The following is a 19,890-nucleotide window of genomic DNA, read 5'->3' on the forward strand; positions in this document are numbered from 1 at the left end:
GCTCCATTATATTTCTTAATATTTCTTAGTCTTAATGTTTCTATTGCACTTACCTAAATAATAAATATTCAAGATATATTTTATTCTATTTTGATATAAATGTTAAAATTATAGTCTGATATATATGATGCACATACTCAATTGAAAATCCAAGCATATGCAGCTTTATATAAATGCATGTTACAATTTAAATTACAAAAAATGAATGCCACCTAATAAAATTTTAAAAAAGTACAGTAAACAATAGATGTTAGCTTTAACATAATAAAATATTCAGGTAGTATATATATATTGGTCATCAATATAATACTAGTTGTATAGACACAGATTATTTTTAATGATTTATTTGATTTAATAAGAAAATATATTTTAAACTGGTAGCTCAAGACTCTTATTAATTTTTTTTATTCAGCTGCTTTATAGTTCAGAAATGTATTTTACTTGAAACTTAATAAAGGTAATTTTTGAAATTCTTAATAATTTTTTCAAGGATGAGACAAAATTATCGACAGTTTTTATAAAGTATTCAGTGTTAATCCGGTTGTAAAAATAAATTTTATAAAATTTATTTGAATTGTTTAATTTTCACTTATAACTACACAAGTATATTGGTGTGAGAAATTATTATATTTATTAATATACTTTAAATTATATTAAGCATTAATACATATGTTTAAAAAAAAAAAAAACTATAAAATAATTCTGTGAAAGGATTATTAGTTATTCTTATAGCTAATATGTTTATTATTATAATTTACATGTAACTATTTGTTGAAATAATTATTTTAGTACCTATGATTTGGCTATATGGGGAAAACAATAGTTATAAGATAGAAGAATATAAATAACGAGAAGAAATATTATGCTGATATTTTATAATTTGTACTGTATTATAATTAAATTATAATACATTATTAGGAAAATATTATAACAGTTATTTAATTCTATTTGAGATTCAAATTGCCCGTTACATATACATTGAATTAAGTGCAAACTATAGTATAGAATATGGGTTCTCAATTTTTTGAAGTTAATTCCCCAATTCATACAATTGTTGAGGTCAATACACAATACCCTCAACACAAGATTGAAGTAAAATGATGTTACTTATCATAAATTAATCAATATTTCAAATTCTTAAAAAGTATATTATAATATAATAGTAGTTTTTTTAAATATTACATTTTAAATTCATTACTATTAAATTAAAATTAATGAGAAAATTGGCACTGTTTAGCTAACTAATTTTTTAATATTTTAAGTCAACTGGTACATAAATAAAAGAAAATAAGAATAAATAGAAAATAATATAATTACTCAACATGGCCCAATAAAATCAAAAATAACAATTTCAGGTCATATATATGGTTTTTAAAAATATTCACGTCTACCTAAGGAGATGTACCCCCAGGTTGAGAACCATTAGTCTAGGACATTCGTAACTTGGAGGATTAGTCTCGGAATAAAAATCTATAAAAAAAATTACATGAATGTTATTTATAAATAAATATATAATTTATTGTTTGTAAAAATAAAGTTAACAATAGTAAGAATCTTTGTTCATTATTAATAACAATAAAAAATACTATAGAATATTTTTAGGACAAAGCTTTTTAATTTAATTTTTATTATTGGACAAGATAAATAAAAATAATGAGTTTAAGCAAATATAATAATTATCAACCTTAATTTATATTTTAAAACATGTATTATTATGCACTTATGGATAAATTTAAAATTGAATTTTTGAAAATAATTTGACAATTTTAATAATATGGATATAATAATATATTTAATTTCATGGAGGTCAATGGTAATTACACTGATTTGCGTAGTCAGATGGAAGACTTGTTACATTAACCTGAGGATTTTTGGCATTAGATGCCAGTTATTTAATAAGTATTATATAGTTTTGTAATTAGGCTTTAAGCCCATAAAAGAAAGATTGACCAAAAAGCAATGATAAATGTTTTACCATGGACTAACCTCAGACTAAAATATGGTAACATTACATTATAGGAAAGATTTAACAGATTATTTAAAATTATCCATTGTAAAGTTGAATTTCCATCGATAAAATTTTTATTTTAATACTAAGTATTATAAAACATTGTAAATTATTAAAATAAATATAACTATAAAAAATTGATTGAGTATCAAGAATATTGAAATAAATTTTTTAAATTTATTATTCATGTACATTGTTATGAAAATTATTGCTAACAATTTCATTTAAAGTTATTTATTTGTACAAACATAACAAAAAATAAAATAGTAAATAAGTCATTAATACAAACACAATATTATGATCTCATTGAACTTTACACTTGATTGAAAGCATACTAAAAAAAAAAAATAGTGAAATATAAATATCACAGATAAACTAAGTATGCACAGTTCTGAAACTGGAACTTGCAATGGCCACAATATAAATGACATTTTTATGGTTATTATTCATTTGGATCAAACATTAGTGCGGTCAAGGCAAACATTATAAATACAACACCACCTACAATAGTTACTAAAAAAAGACAAAAAAATTGTTTATTATTTTATATACAGTCTTATAATTATTGAGTAATAAAACTTACCTGTCCGAACAGATATTTTTTGAGCAATAAAACGACCACCTATGACAGCTAAACCTGTACATAGAGAATGTCCAAGAACTCCACCAGTAGCAACACCATAAGCATCCTGAAAAAAAAAAATTGAAAATCAAACAAATTATTTAAACTGTTATTATAATTATTTTTATACTTCTCTAGCTGATAAAATAATAGTGGCTAACTGACTACGGTCACCCCATTCTGCTAAAAATGTCATTGTGAATGCTTGAATCAAAGTCTTTGATACAATTAATAAACTTGCACTACCAATTCGTAAACGACATCTTTTTGGAGCTTGTTGTTCTATGTCTGTATCCTGTATTAAGGCTAATGTTAGTGCAAAATAATTTTTATAATTTCACATAAATTTATAATAAGTAATTTGAGTACTTTAGAGATATTGCGATTAAGTATTATATACTACAGTAAGAAAATTAAGTGAAGTACATCACATGTAGTTACATCTAAAAGTCACTCGAAATCTACGAGCAGTTATATTGCTGAGGGAATATTTCATGCTGTCATAATAAGATAAAATAAAATAAATTGGGTATAAATATTGCATACTACAGTTGTAATACATAAATTATACTATCTAAGATTTTTGTTATTATCATTCATATTTTATAGTATCATTAATTTCATTTATCTTACCTTTAAATCTGTACAATTATCAACAGTCACATTGATAGTTTCAACTACAGACGGTAGAACGGTTGGCGATTTATCATCTTTTTCGGTGACTGGTGACAGATCTTTCTTATTCTTCTTGTTCTTTAGGTATTTAATAATTTATTCCCAAATAACAAACAGCCCAAAGAAATGAAGAAGAGATCGTTAAGAAAATGCCAAAATAAAAATTAAGTAAAATATATATTAGTTACAACTCATTTTAAGAACTATAAATTAATAATATTGATAGATCAAAATTAACATAAAACCATAAAATATATTATTATTATTTTTTCTTAATTATTAAGGTGGATAAATTTAATTTAATTAGAATTATGTGATTTAATGATATAAAATTACAAAACAAGTCATACAAATACTATAATAAAAAGCATAAATAACTAGCAGTTGATAATGGGCGCTGCAGTTAAAATGTATAAAGTTACACTAGCTCCTAGATAGATGACTACCCAATGTAGTAACTACTTAGTCATTTTTTCGAAAGCAAACCACAAATTTAGACACACTACGAAACATATCCAATGCACCAACCATAACACTCAATAGCTAAAATTGCCACAAATTGAGTAAAAATAAATTACTAACTTTTGCAGTCTTAAGTAAATAAAAATTTGAAATAAAGAAAAAAGAACATTACACATACATTTTATAACTTAGTAATACATTATTATCAACTATTTTCAAATAATTATTGATATTTTTACAGTAATTAAGAGTGAAATTACAATATTATGGAAAATATATTAAAGCATAATTATAAAAGTTGACTCAAAATAAGTTTAAAATAAATATTATAATTTCATAGCTACACTTAAACATTAAATAAATACAAAAATATATATTTAAATTGCCTTTATTTTTCATTATGACATAATTTAAATAGAATAAATCACTGCAATGGACTATTAGATGTTATTTTTTTGTTCCATTATTACTATATTTACTAGTTTTAACTATATATATATACACACACACACATATAAATAATTTATAAAATCTAAATAATTATTTACTAGAAAATAATAATACAATTATTCTTTATAAGCTTATTATTAGAATAAGTGTCAATGGAAATACAATACCTAAATAGGTAACATGGCATCAACATTATTTAAAAAAAAATCTATAGTGTAAAAAATAAACAATACAAATGTTAACAGTAAAATTATAAAGTTGAAGAATAAAAAATTTAATATAACTCTCAATCCCTGAATAAGCTAATTTACTCACCTTTATAACAAAAATGGTTTTGTAAATTCTGAATGAAACAAGGAAGGAAACAAATACCTTAATACAAATACCAAGGTATTTTACCATAATGTATGTTTTTTCTATCTATGTACATAGTTTTGACCAGAAGGATTGCTTTGATCATTACAGTCCACGAGAGATTTCTAATATTGATCTATTAGTTAGGGGAAAGAAGTAATTTAGGAAATTCTGAATGGCTTTTTTAATTGCAAAAAGAAATTTTAAAAAAAAAAACCATAACATCGATTTTCAATAAAATGTATATAATTTTTTTTCATTCAAAAAATATAATAGTTTTCACTATAGATCAGGAGTCTTCAACCCACGGCCCGTCCTGTCATAACATGCAGCCCGCGCTCAAATTTAAATTTTTTCAAATTAAAACTAAAATAAAAAATTTATAATTAAAAAAAAAAAATGTTTATCTATTTATGTTTTAATAATAATAATAATTTGTAATTTTAAATGTACCCACCTAATTTTAAAAATTGTAAGAATAAAACTGAATTTTTATATAAAATACATGTTTTTACTATGAATACGGCCCGCAGTGTTTAAAAAAAATAATACGTGACCCGCTGCATAAAAAGGTTGAAGACCCCTGCTATAGATGGTATTACTTTCAAAAGATTCAGTCTACTTTTTTGTGCTATTTATGAATACTTGAAAATTTTTTTTCTTAAAATGTCAATAAAATTATTTACCTTGAAAATTCTTAAAAATGTAATACAAAATTCCTCATACATATCTTTTATTGGTAATTGAGAGGTATTCCGGAAAGTTGCAAAGTAGATTTATAAGCATTAGGAAATAAAATGTTGATGAAATCTGATATTTTAATAATTTTAATTATATTTCAGTTGTATATTTTATGGTAGTAATACTGATAATTAGAAAATTAAAAATTCAACTTCATTCCATGTTAACAACTAATATATTCCATATTTCACTCGTATATATTAAATACTGATTAGGAAAAATGAATTAATGTTATTTGCAAGTTTCAGGAATTTAGAAGTAACTATGATTTACAAACTTTAGTATAATAAATATTGTTGAAGCTTTGGCAGAAATTAAAAAATAATAAAACAATAAAGTAAAATAAATAAAAATAACTAGAAATATGGTTTTAGCCAAATATTGACCTTTGGTTGATCTCATATATATACTGTGATTTAAAATTAAACAATGATACGGACAAAGCAAAAAAAAAAAAGCACAGGAAAACTATGAAGCATTAAGGACAAATTCAAATAATTAAAAAACAAAAACCATAATTTATTTAAAGTTATTTCAATGATTGCACAAATAAAAAATAATAAGCTAAGCGCAGATAAATAGAGTTGCATTTCACCAATAAAATTCATCAGCAAAACATAAAAGCAATTAGAATAATAAATAGAAAATAGCAATTTAATATTACATTTTTATTCATTCTTTTTCTAATTTGATAAAGATGTATACTGAAAAATAATTTGAAGTTATATCGCAATTATATCTCTAAAGTACCCAATAATATAATAAGTTAATATTATTCTAATAACTTTCTTTGATAATAAATAAAAATACAAATACCTTATTTAAAATGCATTAAAATATACTTTGAAAAATGTATACATTTATATTATTATATTATAGGATAATGTATAAATACGTTATATGTATAATATTAGGTATTATTTTAATTTTAATAGCATATAATGTGTTACTATTAAGACAAAAAGAAAATATTTATCAGTTAGTAGAACTTATATTTAAAATAATTGTATTTATTAACTAAGAAAATTTATTGTAGCATAAATTTAGACAAATATTGAACTAGATATAAATTTAGAATGTCATACAGAATCATTATCAGTATTAATACAAATATTAAATTAATGCAATTATATTTAATATAAAAGATTAAAATATAATCTTTTTCATCATAGTATTAACTGAATGACATTAATAGTTTTACAAATATTTTACTAATTAATATTTATTAACTTTTTATTTTAAATTAAAAAAAAAAGGTTTTGTACATTAATTATAGAACAACATATTCAGTTAGTTGAATGAAAGAATGGTTCATATTATAAAAAAATGAAAATTGTTAGATTAGAAGTATGCAACTGGATATTTATTTAAAATAATTTCTTTTAATTGGGAACTTCGATTACCTTGAAGTTTGAGATACATTTTTATTAGTTTTCAAAGTATGCATGATATTTTATTTTTATTACATTTAGTAAATTTATAATCAAGGTAAAATATACTATGACTGAAAATTGAATAACCAAGCATTTAATTTACTATAGCACCACTTTCCAATACGCTTACTAAATAATAAAAATAACAAACACAAACAATAAAGTGGTTTTCAATATTTAATGCTTTCAATTTGTATGTTTTAGAAAACTTTTTTTTACCTCATCATCTTTTCGTCTTAAATTTGCTTGAACTTCTTCAAGTTCATCTTGTCCTTCATTAGGAGACATTTTAAATCCTTCTCTTAACATTTTAAGTCCAAATACTGCAAATAAGGCTGTTGATATGTAATATGTATATTCACGAGGTATAATTGTTGCTGCATACCCAAATAAAACTGTAAAAAGAATATAATTTACTCAACTACCCAGTCTACATGGATTTATTTATTATTATTTATATATATATATAAATAATGTATGTATATATGAGCCCTGTTAAATATAAATAAAAAATATGCAATAAAAATTTCCAATTCATTCATTTATTTAAGGCTTTTATGAATCAAAGTAAAAATACTAAGAAAGTCTTTCTCAAGTAGATTATTTCTTATTGCATAAATAAATTGGTAGGCACATTGGAAATATAAAACAATTTCTAATGATAGAAAATTACCATCACCAATCTCCTTAAGATATATTAATAGTTGAGGTAAAATAAAATAAATAATATAGAATAAGAATGTGTTAAGTAAAAATATAAAAGTACACAATTTATACTAAATTTATTTATAACTATAAAGTTGATTATTTAAATAAATATAATATAACCTTAACATTTTTTACAAGATCCTAAGATCCTATGTTAAATTATAATGTATCAGCAATAATAACTTTACTTTTATCTCAAATTTTATGTAATTTAAAAAGATATAACAACTGTAATGAAGTAATACATTTTCACAAGAATTTAATTTTTTTTACGGGTACTTACAAAATTATGGCAAATACTTGAAAGTATAAAAATATCATTTATGATTATTTGTTGGTATTTTGTTTTACTTTAAAAACATATTATATACAAATGTAAAACTTAAATCAGCATAAATAAAAGGTTTTTTGGATATCAGGTTTAATTATTCATTTTAAATCAAAAATCACAGTCTACTTGACTAAGTCAAATATAAATTATTGGAAATTATCAATTTCTTACCAGATAACACTGTCATCAATGCAAGTGCAGATATAGCACCAATAAAGACAGTGATTCTTGAATGTCTCATTGCCATAATGGCAGCGATAAAAAATGTCTTATCGCCCAACTCGGAAACAATTATTACAGATAGGGATGCTACAAAGGCATGCACAAATCCCAGACTCACAACGGGTGGTTTTGGAGTCTGTAGAGGAGACAGAGAATCGTCAACAGTCGGTACGATCGTAGGAGGTAGACCAACGTCTTCATCCCCAGGTACCGAATGAACAATGGTAGTAATTACCAGGATGCAGAGCACAGTTGTTTTAATAAACATAATTTGGTTAAATAAATAACACAATATTATAGATGAAACAAAATATTCTTACTGATAACGAATTTTAACCAATATTACCCATAAGATCACAAAAAAAATTGAAAGTGGACGAAAAGTAAATTAATAACCGAAAATTTAAAACCGGTAACGATGTAAGGTATAAGGATGAATTTCGTAAGACGATAGTAAATAATTAAAAAAAAAAACCACCGCGTACATCACCCGTGAAAAACAAAACGGAATGAATTTGGATGTTACTATCCGCAACAAATTATTGACGTAATTAACGAACGGCTACAGTAATGAGACCAAGTGTTATTGAAAAGTTGTGTTCGCGTAATAGGTGCACGATGGCAGGGCTTCCACGGACTTTTGTGTGCACTGTCTACGTTTTCGGCTTTCATGTGTTACATGACACTTATTTACACTACTGCGGGGACCGCTTACTGAGCGCTACATACACCGCGGCACTGCTAGGCGTGAATACTGCACATATTGGGGGTTTCGAGTGTGCTGAACGAACGTAATTTTATCACTGCACTCATGGACGTCAAGCTTTGGCCACTCGACGATGAGGATCCCGTTTTTCGCGACGACAAGCGAGGTAGAACGAACTGGGCACTGTGGTCAACTATTGCGAACGGCGACCAATCCGAGCACGAATCTTACGGTTGTTGAACTGTCACTGAAATCGGTAATGGGTTTTGACGGCGTACTATGAAAAATGGCATGACGGTAACGTCGCTGATCGTATCGCGTTGCTGCTGTTGACGTTCGAATGATAACCGCTCGCGACTACCTGTATCGAGAGGTTCGTACGCCAAACTCATGGACGAGAAAACACTACTAAAGGACCATTCCCTTCACGTATTAAATATGATTTCAAAAACGAGCCGCTTCCAACGTCGTCGTTATTATTTTTGTCGCACGCTTACTCTATAGTCTACTCCGAATACACACGCGTATATCCACATCCATCGGAGAAAAGCCTATATACCAGGGATAGCAAACCTTTTTTGAGTCAAATGCCAACATTTTCCAATCAAGATTTTGAAAATCGTGTCAAAGGAAATTATATTTTTTAAGGATAAGAATTAAATTACAGATTTATTACATTATTTTTAGGTACATATTCTTTTTGTCATTGTATTTAATTATAATTAATAATGGTTTATTAAATATCCTTAATGTGGTGTTTTATATTTAATTATTTTATGTTGTTTCCTAGCAGATAGTTTTTATGTCCGGTGCGTACTTTGTCATATGTAATGAAACACAAGTAGTAATTAAGTTATCGGTCAAGGCATTTCTTTTCTTAATTCAAAAATAATTATTAAATAATTAATAATTAAATAATAAAATTATTAAATTCGTTATGGAGAATAGACTTTCACAAGCATAAGTTGACCAAAAATTGAAAATAAGGAATATCATCATTTTTAAAAAGTATATAATTTGTTTCTTTACATTTCTTATAACCAGGGCTCGGGAGTTAAAACATTTGCTTATTTTTAAGGATTGACTTAAAATGTAGCAGAGTGCTGTAGAAGTGTATGTCAAGTTATAACACTTACAATTATGAAATTTGAAAGTGTCTTTTTGCTTTTTTCAGCAATTTTTCAAAAAAATGCTTATTTCCCGTTTTTCTGATTATTTTTGCTTATTTGACCAATTTTTTTACATTTTTATAGTATTCTCCTGCAAAGTCGTTTTTGATAGAATTAAAATTAAAAATAATTCTTATCTTATCTATGTTGTCACGTAGTTCGTCGCCGTCCAAGGCATTGTTGTAAGATATTCTAATGCTGAAAATAGAACTGAGTGTCAAACGTCAGAATGATCAAAAACAGAAAGAACAGTTTATATTTTATTTTTCAGAAAAATCCCTTAGAAAATCCATAAAATCCTTAATGTCTTGAAAGTGAAGATTTATTTTTATTTTGTTTAATTTATTAGTTAGAATTTTATAGTTTTTTTTTCTTTGAATAAAAATTGTTGCTTAATTTAAAATGTTTTAAATTATTTTAGTGCTTATAATGATATTTTTAAGCACTTATTTTAATGATTTTAAGTGCTATAAGTCCCGAGCCCTGCTTATAACTAAAATTGTATAAACAGCTTAACTTTTTTGGTGCAAAATTTGTTAATAATTTCAATTGTTCACGTGCCATTGAAATTTGATCAATGTGCCACCTTAGGCACGCGTGCCATAGGTTCGACATCCATGCTGTAGACAAGCATTTCCCATACCATGGGTCGCGACTCACGATTACGATTAGGGTTGTTTTAGCCGTAAATTGATACCTCTATAATATATTAAGTATATTGTTTATTTTTATTTTTTTATTTTATTTTACAATACGGAACGAACCCTTTAATAAATGACTATAATAGTATAATAATAATAGTTTTTTTATGGAAACGAGGCTCAATTTTAGAGAGAGAATGAAGGGTCAGTGTTGGCAATGCGCACAAGACGGATGATCGGTGAGATAAGATAGTAGTTTGAGGAGGAAAAAGGTATATGAAATGGAACAGATGATCGTGTACGGCGGGAGAGGACATTAAATGAGACACGGGATAGTGATTCAGGACTGTCAATTTTAGATGAAAGAAGATTAGATAGAAATGATAAGTTAGCTGAATGACGACGATCGGCGAGGATTTCTAAGGAAAAGAGACGTTGGATAGGCGTGTAATCGTGTGGTGGACAGACTATCTTTAATTTGTAAGCAGCTTGACGGAGGAATTTTCTTTGAACCCTTTCAATCATGCTACGTGCAGAAGCGGTGGACGGGTCCCAGAGGACGGAACCATACTCAAGGATGGGACGGACTAGGGAGCAGAAAAGAGTTTTTAGAGGTGTGATCAAGTGAAAGTCTGTAGAGACACGGTTTATGGAACCTAGCAGTTTAAGAGCCTTACAACATATTATCTGAATGTGCATATTAGGGCACAGGTTCCGTATGAGAGTAAATCCTAAATCATTTACATAATTATTACAAGTTGTTAAGGTGGTATTGTTTATGGAGTAAACATGCTCGATTACAGTATTAATACGACAAAAAGTCATTACTGAACATTTAGTTATATTAAGAGCTAGCCTCAAAGATTCACCCCATGCCACTAATCGCTGAAGGTCGTTTTGAAGAAGGTGACAGTCAGAGATGGATTTTATACGGAAAAAGATTTTTATATCATCAGAAAAGATAACAAGTTTGGAATGCTGGAGGACGGAGTGCGCTGAGTTTACGAATAGGGCAAACAGAAGTGGAGAAAGAACAGCACCTTGTTGTACACCTGTGGAGGGGATAAAGTGGTCGGAAGAGGTGAAATCAACAGTTACCCATTGGATCCTATTTGTAATGTAAGAGTGAAACCAGGATAATAGTGGTTCGCCGATTCTTATAGAGTCTAGAGTTAACATAAGATGATTATGATCAACACGATCAAAATCCTTGGAGAAATCTGTGTAGATTACATCTACTTGACAGTTATCGCGAAAAGAATCATATATATATATATGAATGAAAACTAAGGTTACAAGTAAAAGTTGATCTACCAGAACGGAAGCCATGCTGCTCATCAATTAGGATATGATTCAAGGAAGAACGAATCGAGTTAAGAACAAGTGTTTCAAATATTTTGGATAAATGAGAGAGGATAGTTATGGGACGATAGTTTGAAACATCAGTTAAATCACAAGACTTAAATATAGGTCTAATTGAGCCAAGTTTAAGTGCAGACAGAAAAATACCCGAGTCAATAAAACGCCTAAACAATAACGATAACGGTTCTGCTAGAACAGATCGAAATTTGTACAAGAAATCACCCTGGATACCATCTGGACCAACAGACTTAATATTGCAAAGGGAACATAAGCATTTGTAGACGTCACTAATCGAAAAATAGGCATTAGACGGGAGCGGAAAGAGTCAGATAGGATGTAATGTTTGGGATGGAGTCGGGGAAAGTTGGGTGAACACAGAAGAAAAATATAAAGCAAAAAGGTTAGCAGTATCGGAAAAAGATGTACTTTGTTTACCATGTAGTGAAACACATGAAGGTATAGATTGAGAAGAGCGGTTTTTTCAAATAAAACTCCAAAAGTATTGTGGGTTGTGTAATAGGGAGGACTCTGTACGTGAGACAAAATTACGGTAGCATTGTTTGGAGATGAATTTAAATTTAGCGCGAAGAAGTGAAAAATGCTTGTAATCTAATAATAGCTGGGATGACTTAAATTTGGCATGAGCGCGAGACTTAGCAAACACTAGTTCTTTGAGCTCCTTAGTGTACCAAGACGGAAAAGTGGAAGGGCGAAAAGAAATTTTAGGAACAAAAGTTAAAATTGAATAATGGAGAGCATCAAGGAAGACAGACATGGAATCATCTGGGGAGTAAGACAAAAAGGTACTTTACCAATTGAAATAGTTAAAGTAATCTGTGATCTGCATGTAATCTGCCTTACTAAAGTTATAAAATGATTTGAAGGAAGCAGATTGAGGAGCATGAATGGAGAGATTTATAGAGAGTGAGAGAGGTGAATGATAAGTGTCGGCAGGCACGGCAGGGTCAAGAGCATGTTTAACAGTTATGGAGCTAAGATTAGAGAATATGAGATCGAGAAGGGAGTGGTGAGAATTTAATATGTAGTTATGTTGGAAGAATCCGTGAATGGCAAGTCTTTCAGGAATGGCAGTATATTCAGAGACTGTTTGAGATAGGAAACACAGGCTATGTGAATCATTTGACCATGAAATAAATGGAAAATTATAATCACCAGTGAGGATAAAACTATGGTTTGGGTAATTTTGAACAATAAAATCAATAGTATTCAGATGAGTAGTATAAAGCTCAATGGGCGATAAAGGTGGTATATAAACACTGCAAATTATAATATTTAAGGAGTTAAGAGAGAAGCGGACAAATAATTGCTCAACATTATTATAAGATATAATAAGGGGGGAAGAATCTATGTCTTTACGAACAGCTACTAACACACCATCACCGCGATTACAGGAGCTGGTTTGTGGAGACCTGTCGCATCTATATATATTGTAATTATCGAGACCAAGCTCAGAAAAGTAAAAACTATTAGAGAGCCAAGTTTCCGTAAGAGCAATAAAGACATAGTTAAAACATGAAGTATTACAATTAAAATTTACAAGTTTAGTACGAAGGCCGTGACAATTCTGGTAGAATCCATTGATGTTGCAAGTAATGGGAAAGTTGGTGTTGTTTATTCTTGAGGACGATGATGAACTCGGATGTCGTTTTTTGTACGGTAAATTATGCACGGAGAACCGTTTTTGAACGTGATGGTTAGGTTATGTTCACCTGCAGCAACTTGACGATCTAACTTAAGGTGATAGGTACGAATTTGTTGACGTTCAAGTAAAGTTTTGTCACGTACAATGCTAGTGAGTGGTAGAAGAGACAAATTTTGGATTTTAGCTTGACGATAGGACGTTAGAACAGCAGAAGCAGCTTCACAGGAGCCAAAAATAACTTTTAGAGATCGAGTTGAAGTTGAGGTAGGTTTACCAAGTCGAAACGATTTGAAATCAGTGTGTAAATCGGTAGAGTTTAGAAAATATATCGCGTACCGAGACCTTATCGTCGTTGATTTTAGTAGGGTGATCAATCGACGTGGATTCGGGTAGACCATACATAATGACATTGAGCTTGCATCGATCACGCTCTGTAAGTTCTTGTAAGACATCTGAAATTTGGGTGGATGGGACAGTTGATGGATTTGATGTCTTTGACTCTAGAGTTAGAACCTTAGATTCAAGGAGGTCAACTTTAGTACGGAGCTCAGAAATTTCGAGTGAGAAAGAATCAAATCGCGATTTAAGAGCATTGATACTCGTTTTGAGGTCTGTACCTAAGGATTTATGGCCAGCCAACAATTTATCTTGAGATGATTGGATATGTTCAATAGCTTTTAAGATGTCATCATTCGAAGTGCATTTCTTAGAAGTAGTGGAAGTTGTAGAACCCGAACGGGTGGTGAAGGCTTGGACATGGTTTGAAGTAGACAAGTAGAAGTAGAAAAAGAACGAAGTTTATGTTGAGTGGCAACTGGTGTGCACTACGACACGCTGTATAAGAGGAATTTCGGCGCACACAGTGTATAAGATGAGAGCGAACGGATCGTATCAAGAATCGGTAAAATTACTGGGCGGCGCGATAACGCGATTCTTGTGACCGTCGAGCAGATAATAATATAAGGCTCGGGCCACACGTGCGTTTTGTCGGTTGCCGATAATCCGGAACCGATCGGTAAACGACCGCAACATCCATAAATAACATATAAATAACTTATAAACCGCATTTTCGGGGCCACACTGATCGATTCAGCTAACCGATTTAAAACTCGCCTGGACGAACCGCAACGTGTTGCGGTTTGGCATTGTCGATGCGTTTCGGGAAGTACTTCAAAACACTTTATTTCGTATTGTGCCGACCAAACTTGCGGATTATCGGTTACGGTTTACCAATACACATTTCGTCGAAATCAAATCATTTAAAATATATACATGTTTAAGGTTTCTTATTCTATATTAGTTTATAAAACAATATAATTATCTTGAAAAGTCTACAATCTGATTATTATGATAGGTCTATCTTTAGCAGTATATAGTAATAATATAATAATAAACCAGCTAAATTTCGTTGAAATCAAATATAATATCACAGTAGTCTAATATTTCCAAGAACATATTATTTTGAATTAAAATATTTTCTGCGCTTTTTAAATCGGCAACTGATAAAACGCGTAGTGTGGCCCGAGCCTAAATAAAATTTACGTATTTATGGCGGCCGTGTATATGTATGGGAAAACCACAATAATTGTCCTTGTGGGGAGAATTTTGGGCGAAGCAACACAAAATTGACACCAATCTAAGGACGCACTTATAACATAACAGTTAAAACAAAGTACGCAAAAATCAGGCTACTATAAACAGAAATATGAGCGAAGAAGTCGGGAGCGATTCTATTAAATTATACGCGATTGTAGAAAAAAAAATATTATATAATAATGTGAATTCTATATAGTATTGTTGAATGTATGACATCGATTTTATATTAGAAATTAATATATTTATTTTTAGTGCCTAATCATTAAATTATTTTATTACAATCATGGAATATTTGTTATCTTATCGATAAATGTGCTAATGACTAGTCAATGCGGGTATCGGTCTCGGTCGATTGTCCATAATCTAAATAGTTGAGTAATGAGTAATTAGTACGAGACTACAAAGTACGATAGGAAGTTCAAATGAAAAGTTTTAGTTTACGATTAATCAAATTGTATATAAGTTTTAATTTTTTAATGCATAAATTTTTGCATAAATTTAATGCATAAATAGTTCGTAAGACTACAGCCGGTACCAGCCAACCAGCTGCATCAGGCAGTTCAGTATATAACACAAAATTCAAATAAAAACATCAGGTAATCGTAGTTACTAGTGATGGACGATATCGATATCGTGACACATTTTCGACACCGATATCATTCTATAATTGTATGATATATCCTATGTAAAATTTAATCATTTTTCTCGAAATATGCCGTGTAATAAACCATTAACTAATGACACTAATAAGCAAGGTTGGGATTTTATAACAATTGCATATTTCTTATGAGAAGCTTAAAAAATAGCAGAGTAAGTTAAACATCTGGTTCATGATACAGAGAATTTTTTTTTTTTTTTATTACTTTATTTATATTTCCACAATCTGTTACATAAATTTGAACAATAAGTGAAATTGATGAAATACATAACTATGGCGTGAAGGACGGATTAAAGATACCTTCTAGTGAAGGCACTTTTACAGTTAAATATGAGAAAAAAAAAAAGTGTTAAACAATGTTAGAAAATATCATAAGGAAAGATAAGTGGAAATAGCAAAGGTAGATATAGAGAGAAGAATAAAAGAAGTTAGATTGATCTAGACTAATAGGTCCCTACACCACCGCCTTTTCAACCTTTTTTGTGGGTTGCCGGGTATATTTATAGACGCAAGTTCTTTGATTAAAGGATTTTTATGGTTTTGTAGGTTGAAATTAAAACGTCTGTAGAAGGTCTTAGCTACATCGTTGACAGGAGAAATATCTAGGTCATTATGTAATGTATGATTTGATACGTAGAAGGGTGCTTTGGTTATAGCGCGAAGAACTTCGGATTGGAAACGATGGATATGGTTAACATTTGTAGGTTTTGCGGAGCTCCATAATTGGATTCCGTACGTCCAAAATTTGTTTTAAGAAGAGTTTGTATATTAATAATTTAGTAGATAATTTGATATGATGGGAAGTAAGGAGAGAATGGAGAAGACGAAAACGATCACTTAGGGTTAAGAGTTTGTTACGTAGATATGGAGGCCAGGTGAGACGTTGATCGATGGTGATCGCTAGGTAGCGAATGCATGGTGCGACAGGTAGAATTTGTTAATTAGGGATGATAGGTGGACATTTTTCCTTCCTAAGAGTGAAGGTGCAGGGTATGGATTTAGATTCATTAATTTTTACTCCCCATTCCTTGTACCATTTTTCAAGGAGGGAGAGATATTCTTGGATATTGTAGGAGGCAGTCATTAGGTCAATATTATTGGTTATTATTGCCTTATCATCGGCAAAATCACCAACAAGGGAAGTGGGTATTGTTGGTTGGTCAGATATGAAAATGTTGAATAACAGAGGAGCAGTGACTGCACCTTGAGGGACTCCTGCGTTGATTGGTTTCGGTGGGGAGGTGGATGATCCGTAACGTACCGAGAAGAAGCGATCTTCTAGGTAGGATTTCAGAATCAGGTAGTAGCTAGCTGGTAGAATGAGCTTCAATTTGAGCAGTAGACCTGCGTGCCAGACGCGGTCAAACGCTTGGGAGACGTCAAGAAAAGCACCTATACAGTACTGTTTTTCCTCTAAGGAGAAAGATATCTTGTCTACTATTCTGTGAATTTGATGGATGGTGGAATGTTTGCTACGAAAACCAAATTGTGAGTCGGGTAAAGCTTTTGTTTCTTCAATGATTTTAATAAGTCTTTTTAGAAGCATTTTTTCAAAAACTTTTGATAGTATTGGTAGCAAACTTATTGATCTGTAGGATGATGGACAGTCTGGAGGTTTTTTTGGTTTCAGGATAAGTATAACAGAGGAAAACTTCCATAGTAATGGGAAGTAGGATAATCTGAGCATCGAATTATATATGTAGGTCAAAAGTATGATAACTTTTTTGGGGAGCTGGTTAAGTACTTCTGCTGTTATTAGGTCGTATCCGGGAGACTTTTTTCGGGGAAATTTCGAAATTGTATATTTTACCTCAGCTGGAGAGAAGTGTTTAGGAGGAAGGGACATTTGTAACGGTATGTCAAGAAATCGCTCTACTTCATTGATTTTTTCCGGTAGAAGGATGGTATTGTGTGGTTGGAAAGTGTCAGCGAGGTGGTTTGCGAATATATTAGCTTTGTCCATGTCAGAGTGTACCCAATTACCACTGGCGTCGCGTAGGATAGCTGGAGGGTTATGCACGCGAAGAAGTTGTTTCGTTGCCTTCCAGAGAGAACCGTCTTTTGTCGTAAGTGATTTTAAGTGGTTAGTGTAAGATTCATTTCGATAATTTGCTAGGATGCGTTTGAGATTTTGCGCGAGTGCATTATAGTGGCATTTATCAGCCGGGTATTTAGTTCTTTGCCATAAACAGCGAGCGCGACGTTTTTGTACAATAAGGGTACGTATATATAAAGGAAGAATTGCGGTGGGTGTGTGTGGTTTCGATGGTAGAGCTGATTCCCATGCTGAGGTTTGTATATTGGTTGTTAAGAGATTCACCGCATCATCAATGTCAGCTGTGGTTTTCAGCCGGACTTTTAGACTAGTTTTTTGTAGGATTGATTCTTGAAAATTTTCCCAGTTGATTTGAGAGTGTAGCGGTGGTGCATTGTATTGGTTGGGCAAAGGCTGGCAGTCTAGTGTGAGTAGAATGGGGGAATGAGCATGGAGCGTGGAGATTTATAATCGAGGAGTGGAGCGTGCTAGGGATTTTTGTTATAAATATATCTAAAATATCCGGTCTCTTTCTAGGAGACGTTGGCCAATAGGTGGGGTTGGGAGGTGAGATGACTCGTAGGGTATTGTGAGTGATACTTTGTAAGAGTGAGTTTCCTCTCGGAGTTGTGGTGCGGCATCCCCATTGAATATGTTTGGCATTTATATCGCCACCAACTATGAAGTTATGACCAAGTGTATGAAAATAAGGATCGAATTGATTTGAATGTATGGCGTGTTTGGGAGGACAGTATATAGCTGCTATTGAGATGGGAATACTATTAATTGATATGGATACCGCGCAAGACTGGATGTAGTCTGTTTGAAAATTAGTAAGTTGGTGCGATGCAAGTGATGATCTAACATAAATAGCAGCACCTGCATGTGCAGTTCCATCTGGGTGGTTAGTTTGATATGAGCGGAAACCTGGTAGGTTGAGTGAGTAGTTGTTTGTAAAGTGCGTTTCGGATATTAATGCAATATCAATTTTTTTTTCTTGTAGAGTGATTAAGAATTCATCTTTGTGATTTTTTAAGCCATTTGCGTTCCATGAGAGGATCGTGAGAGAGTTGTTGGTAAATGAGTTATATGTTGAGTTTGACATTTAAAAGATTGGTCATGACTGTTGTAAGGAGAGAGATAAGTGGGTTTATTATGCATTTGAAGTCTTCTAAAAATTTAGTTAGTACATTGTTATCAATGCTAGATGTTTGTTGGGTGTCGGGGAAGTTTGGCGGTGGTGTGTTACCTGTATTAGTAGCTGCCACTTCTGCGTATGAGTGATGTTGAGTTCTTGGAATTTATGTCGATGGATGTGGTGTTGGCTGGTTGATGGACTGCGAATGGTGATTGGTTGGTGGTGGTTGCTGCTGCTGATTGTTATTTCTTGAGTTGTAAGGTTGGCGGCGACGCTGCTGAAGCTCTTTGTATACAATACAACCTTTGTAGCTGGCAGGGTGTTCGCCGTTGCAGAGCGCGCATTTTGCCGGAAATTCAGGTGATTTGGTGCAGTTTGCGGTAGGATGAGTCTCACCACATTTAACACAGCGAGGAGAATTAGAACAGTAGCTCCTTGTGTGACCATAGGTCTGACAGTTTAGGCATTGGGGAATTTCACGGCGCTTGTGAGGTTCTTCTACTTTGATTTTTGTATTTAGTAGGGAAGTAATATTAAATATTTCTTTACTTATAGTTTCGGGAGCAAGATCAACGAAAAATAATGGTAGTGCTTTTTTGGTTTTTTGGTGTTTTATATTAGTCACTTGCCTTACGGTAAAGCCGATCTCTTCTAGGGCAGAAGTGATTTCAGTGGGTTCGGTTGTATGATGAATATTTTTTATAACTGCTCTGAGTGATTTATCTGACTGAGGTTGAAAGGTATGGTATTCTGCTTTTTCGTTTTTTAGAAAGTGTATAAGTGTTCTGTTGTTCTGTAGTTATCAGGGGTGTCTGGTTGAATTTTTAGATGCGTGGTAGTTGATTTGCAAGTGAAGCTATCCTGCCCAATTAGATCGCCAATTGCATTTCTAAGATTAGAAAAGTTATTCCTTTTA

At 31.0% G+C, this 19,890-nt stretch overlaps 2 protein-coding genes across 3 annotated transcripts; both read right to left on the reverse strand.

The window, feature by feature from the left end:
• Nucleotides 1–2,265: 2,265 nt before the first annotated feature.
• On the reverse strand, nt 2,266–9,127 carry LOC112693371 (transmembrane protein 165). 2 transcript variants are annotated; one of them, XM_025568408.1, is made up of 6 exons: nt 7,956–9,127; nt 6,965–7,140; nt 3,264–3,383; nt 2,761–2,925; nt 2,592–2,697; nt 2,266–2,521 (listed from the first exon to the last, which is right to left on the reverse strand). In XM_025568408.1, exons 1-6 carry the CDS (start codon nt 8,272–8,274, stop codon nt 2,451–2,453), a joined length of 957 nt encoding a protein of 318 aa, XP_025424193.1. In that variant the 5' UTR covers nt 8,275–9,127; the 3' UTR covers nt 2,266–2,450. The 2 variants fall into 2 exon arrangements, with proteins under 2 accessions (XP_025424193.1, XP_025424201.1); XM_025568416.1 differs by lacking the exon at nt 3,264–3,383 and having other exon boundaries at nt 7,956–9,121.
• Nucleotides 9,128–10,708: 1,581 nt separating this feature from the next.
• On the reverse strand, nt 10,709–11,851 carry LOC112693000. Its single transcript, XM_025567851.1, has one exon. The coding sequence runs from the start codon at nt 11,849–11,851 to the stop codon at nt 10,709–10,711; it is 1,143 nt and encodes a 380-aa protein (XP_025423636.1).
• Between the last annotated feature and the right edge of the window lie 8,039 nt (nt 11,852–19,890).

Source organism: Sipha flava, unplaced genomic scaffold (assembly GCF_003268045.1).
Source record: "Sipha flava isolate LNK unplaced genomic scaffold, YSA_version1 117_pilon_pilon, whole genome shotgun sequence".
Lineage (NCBI taxonomy): Eukaryota > Metazoa > Arthropoda > Insecta > Hemiptera > Aphididae > Sipha > Sipha flava.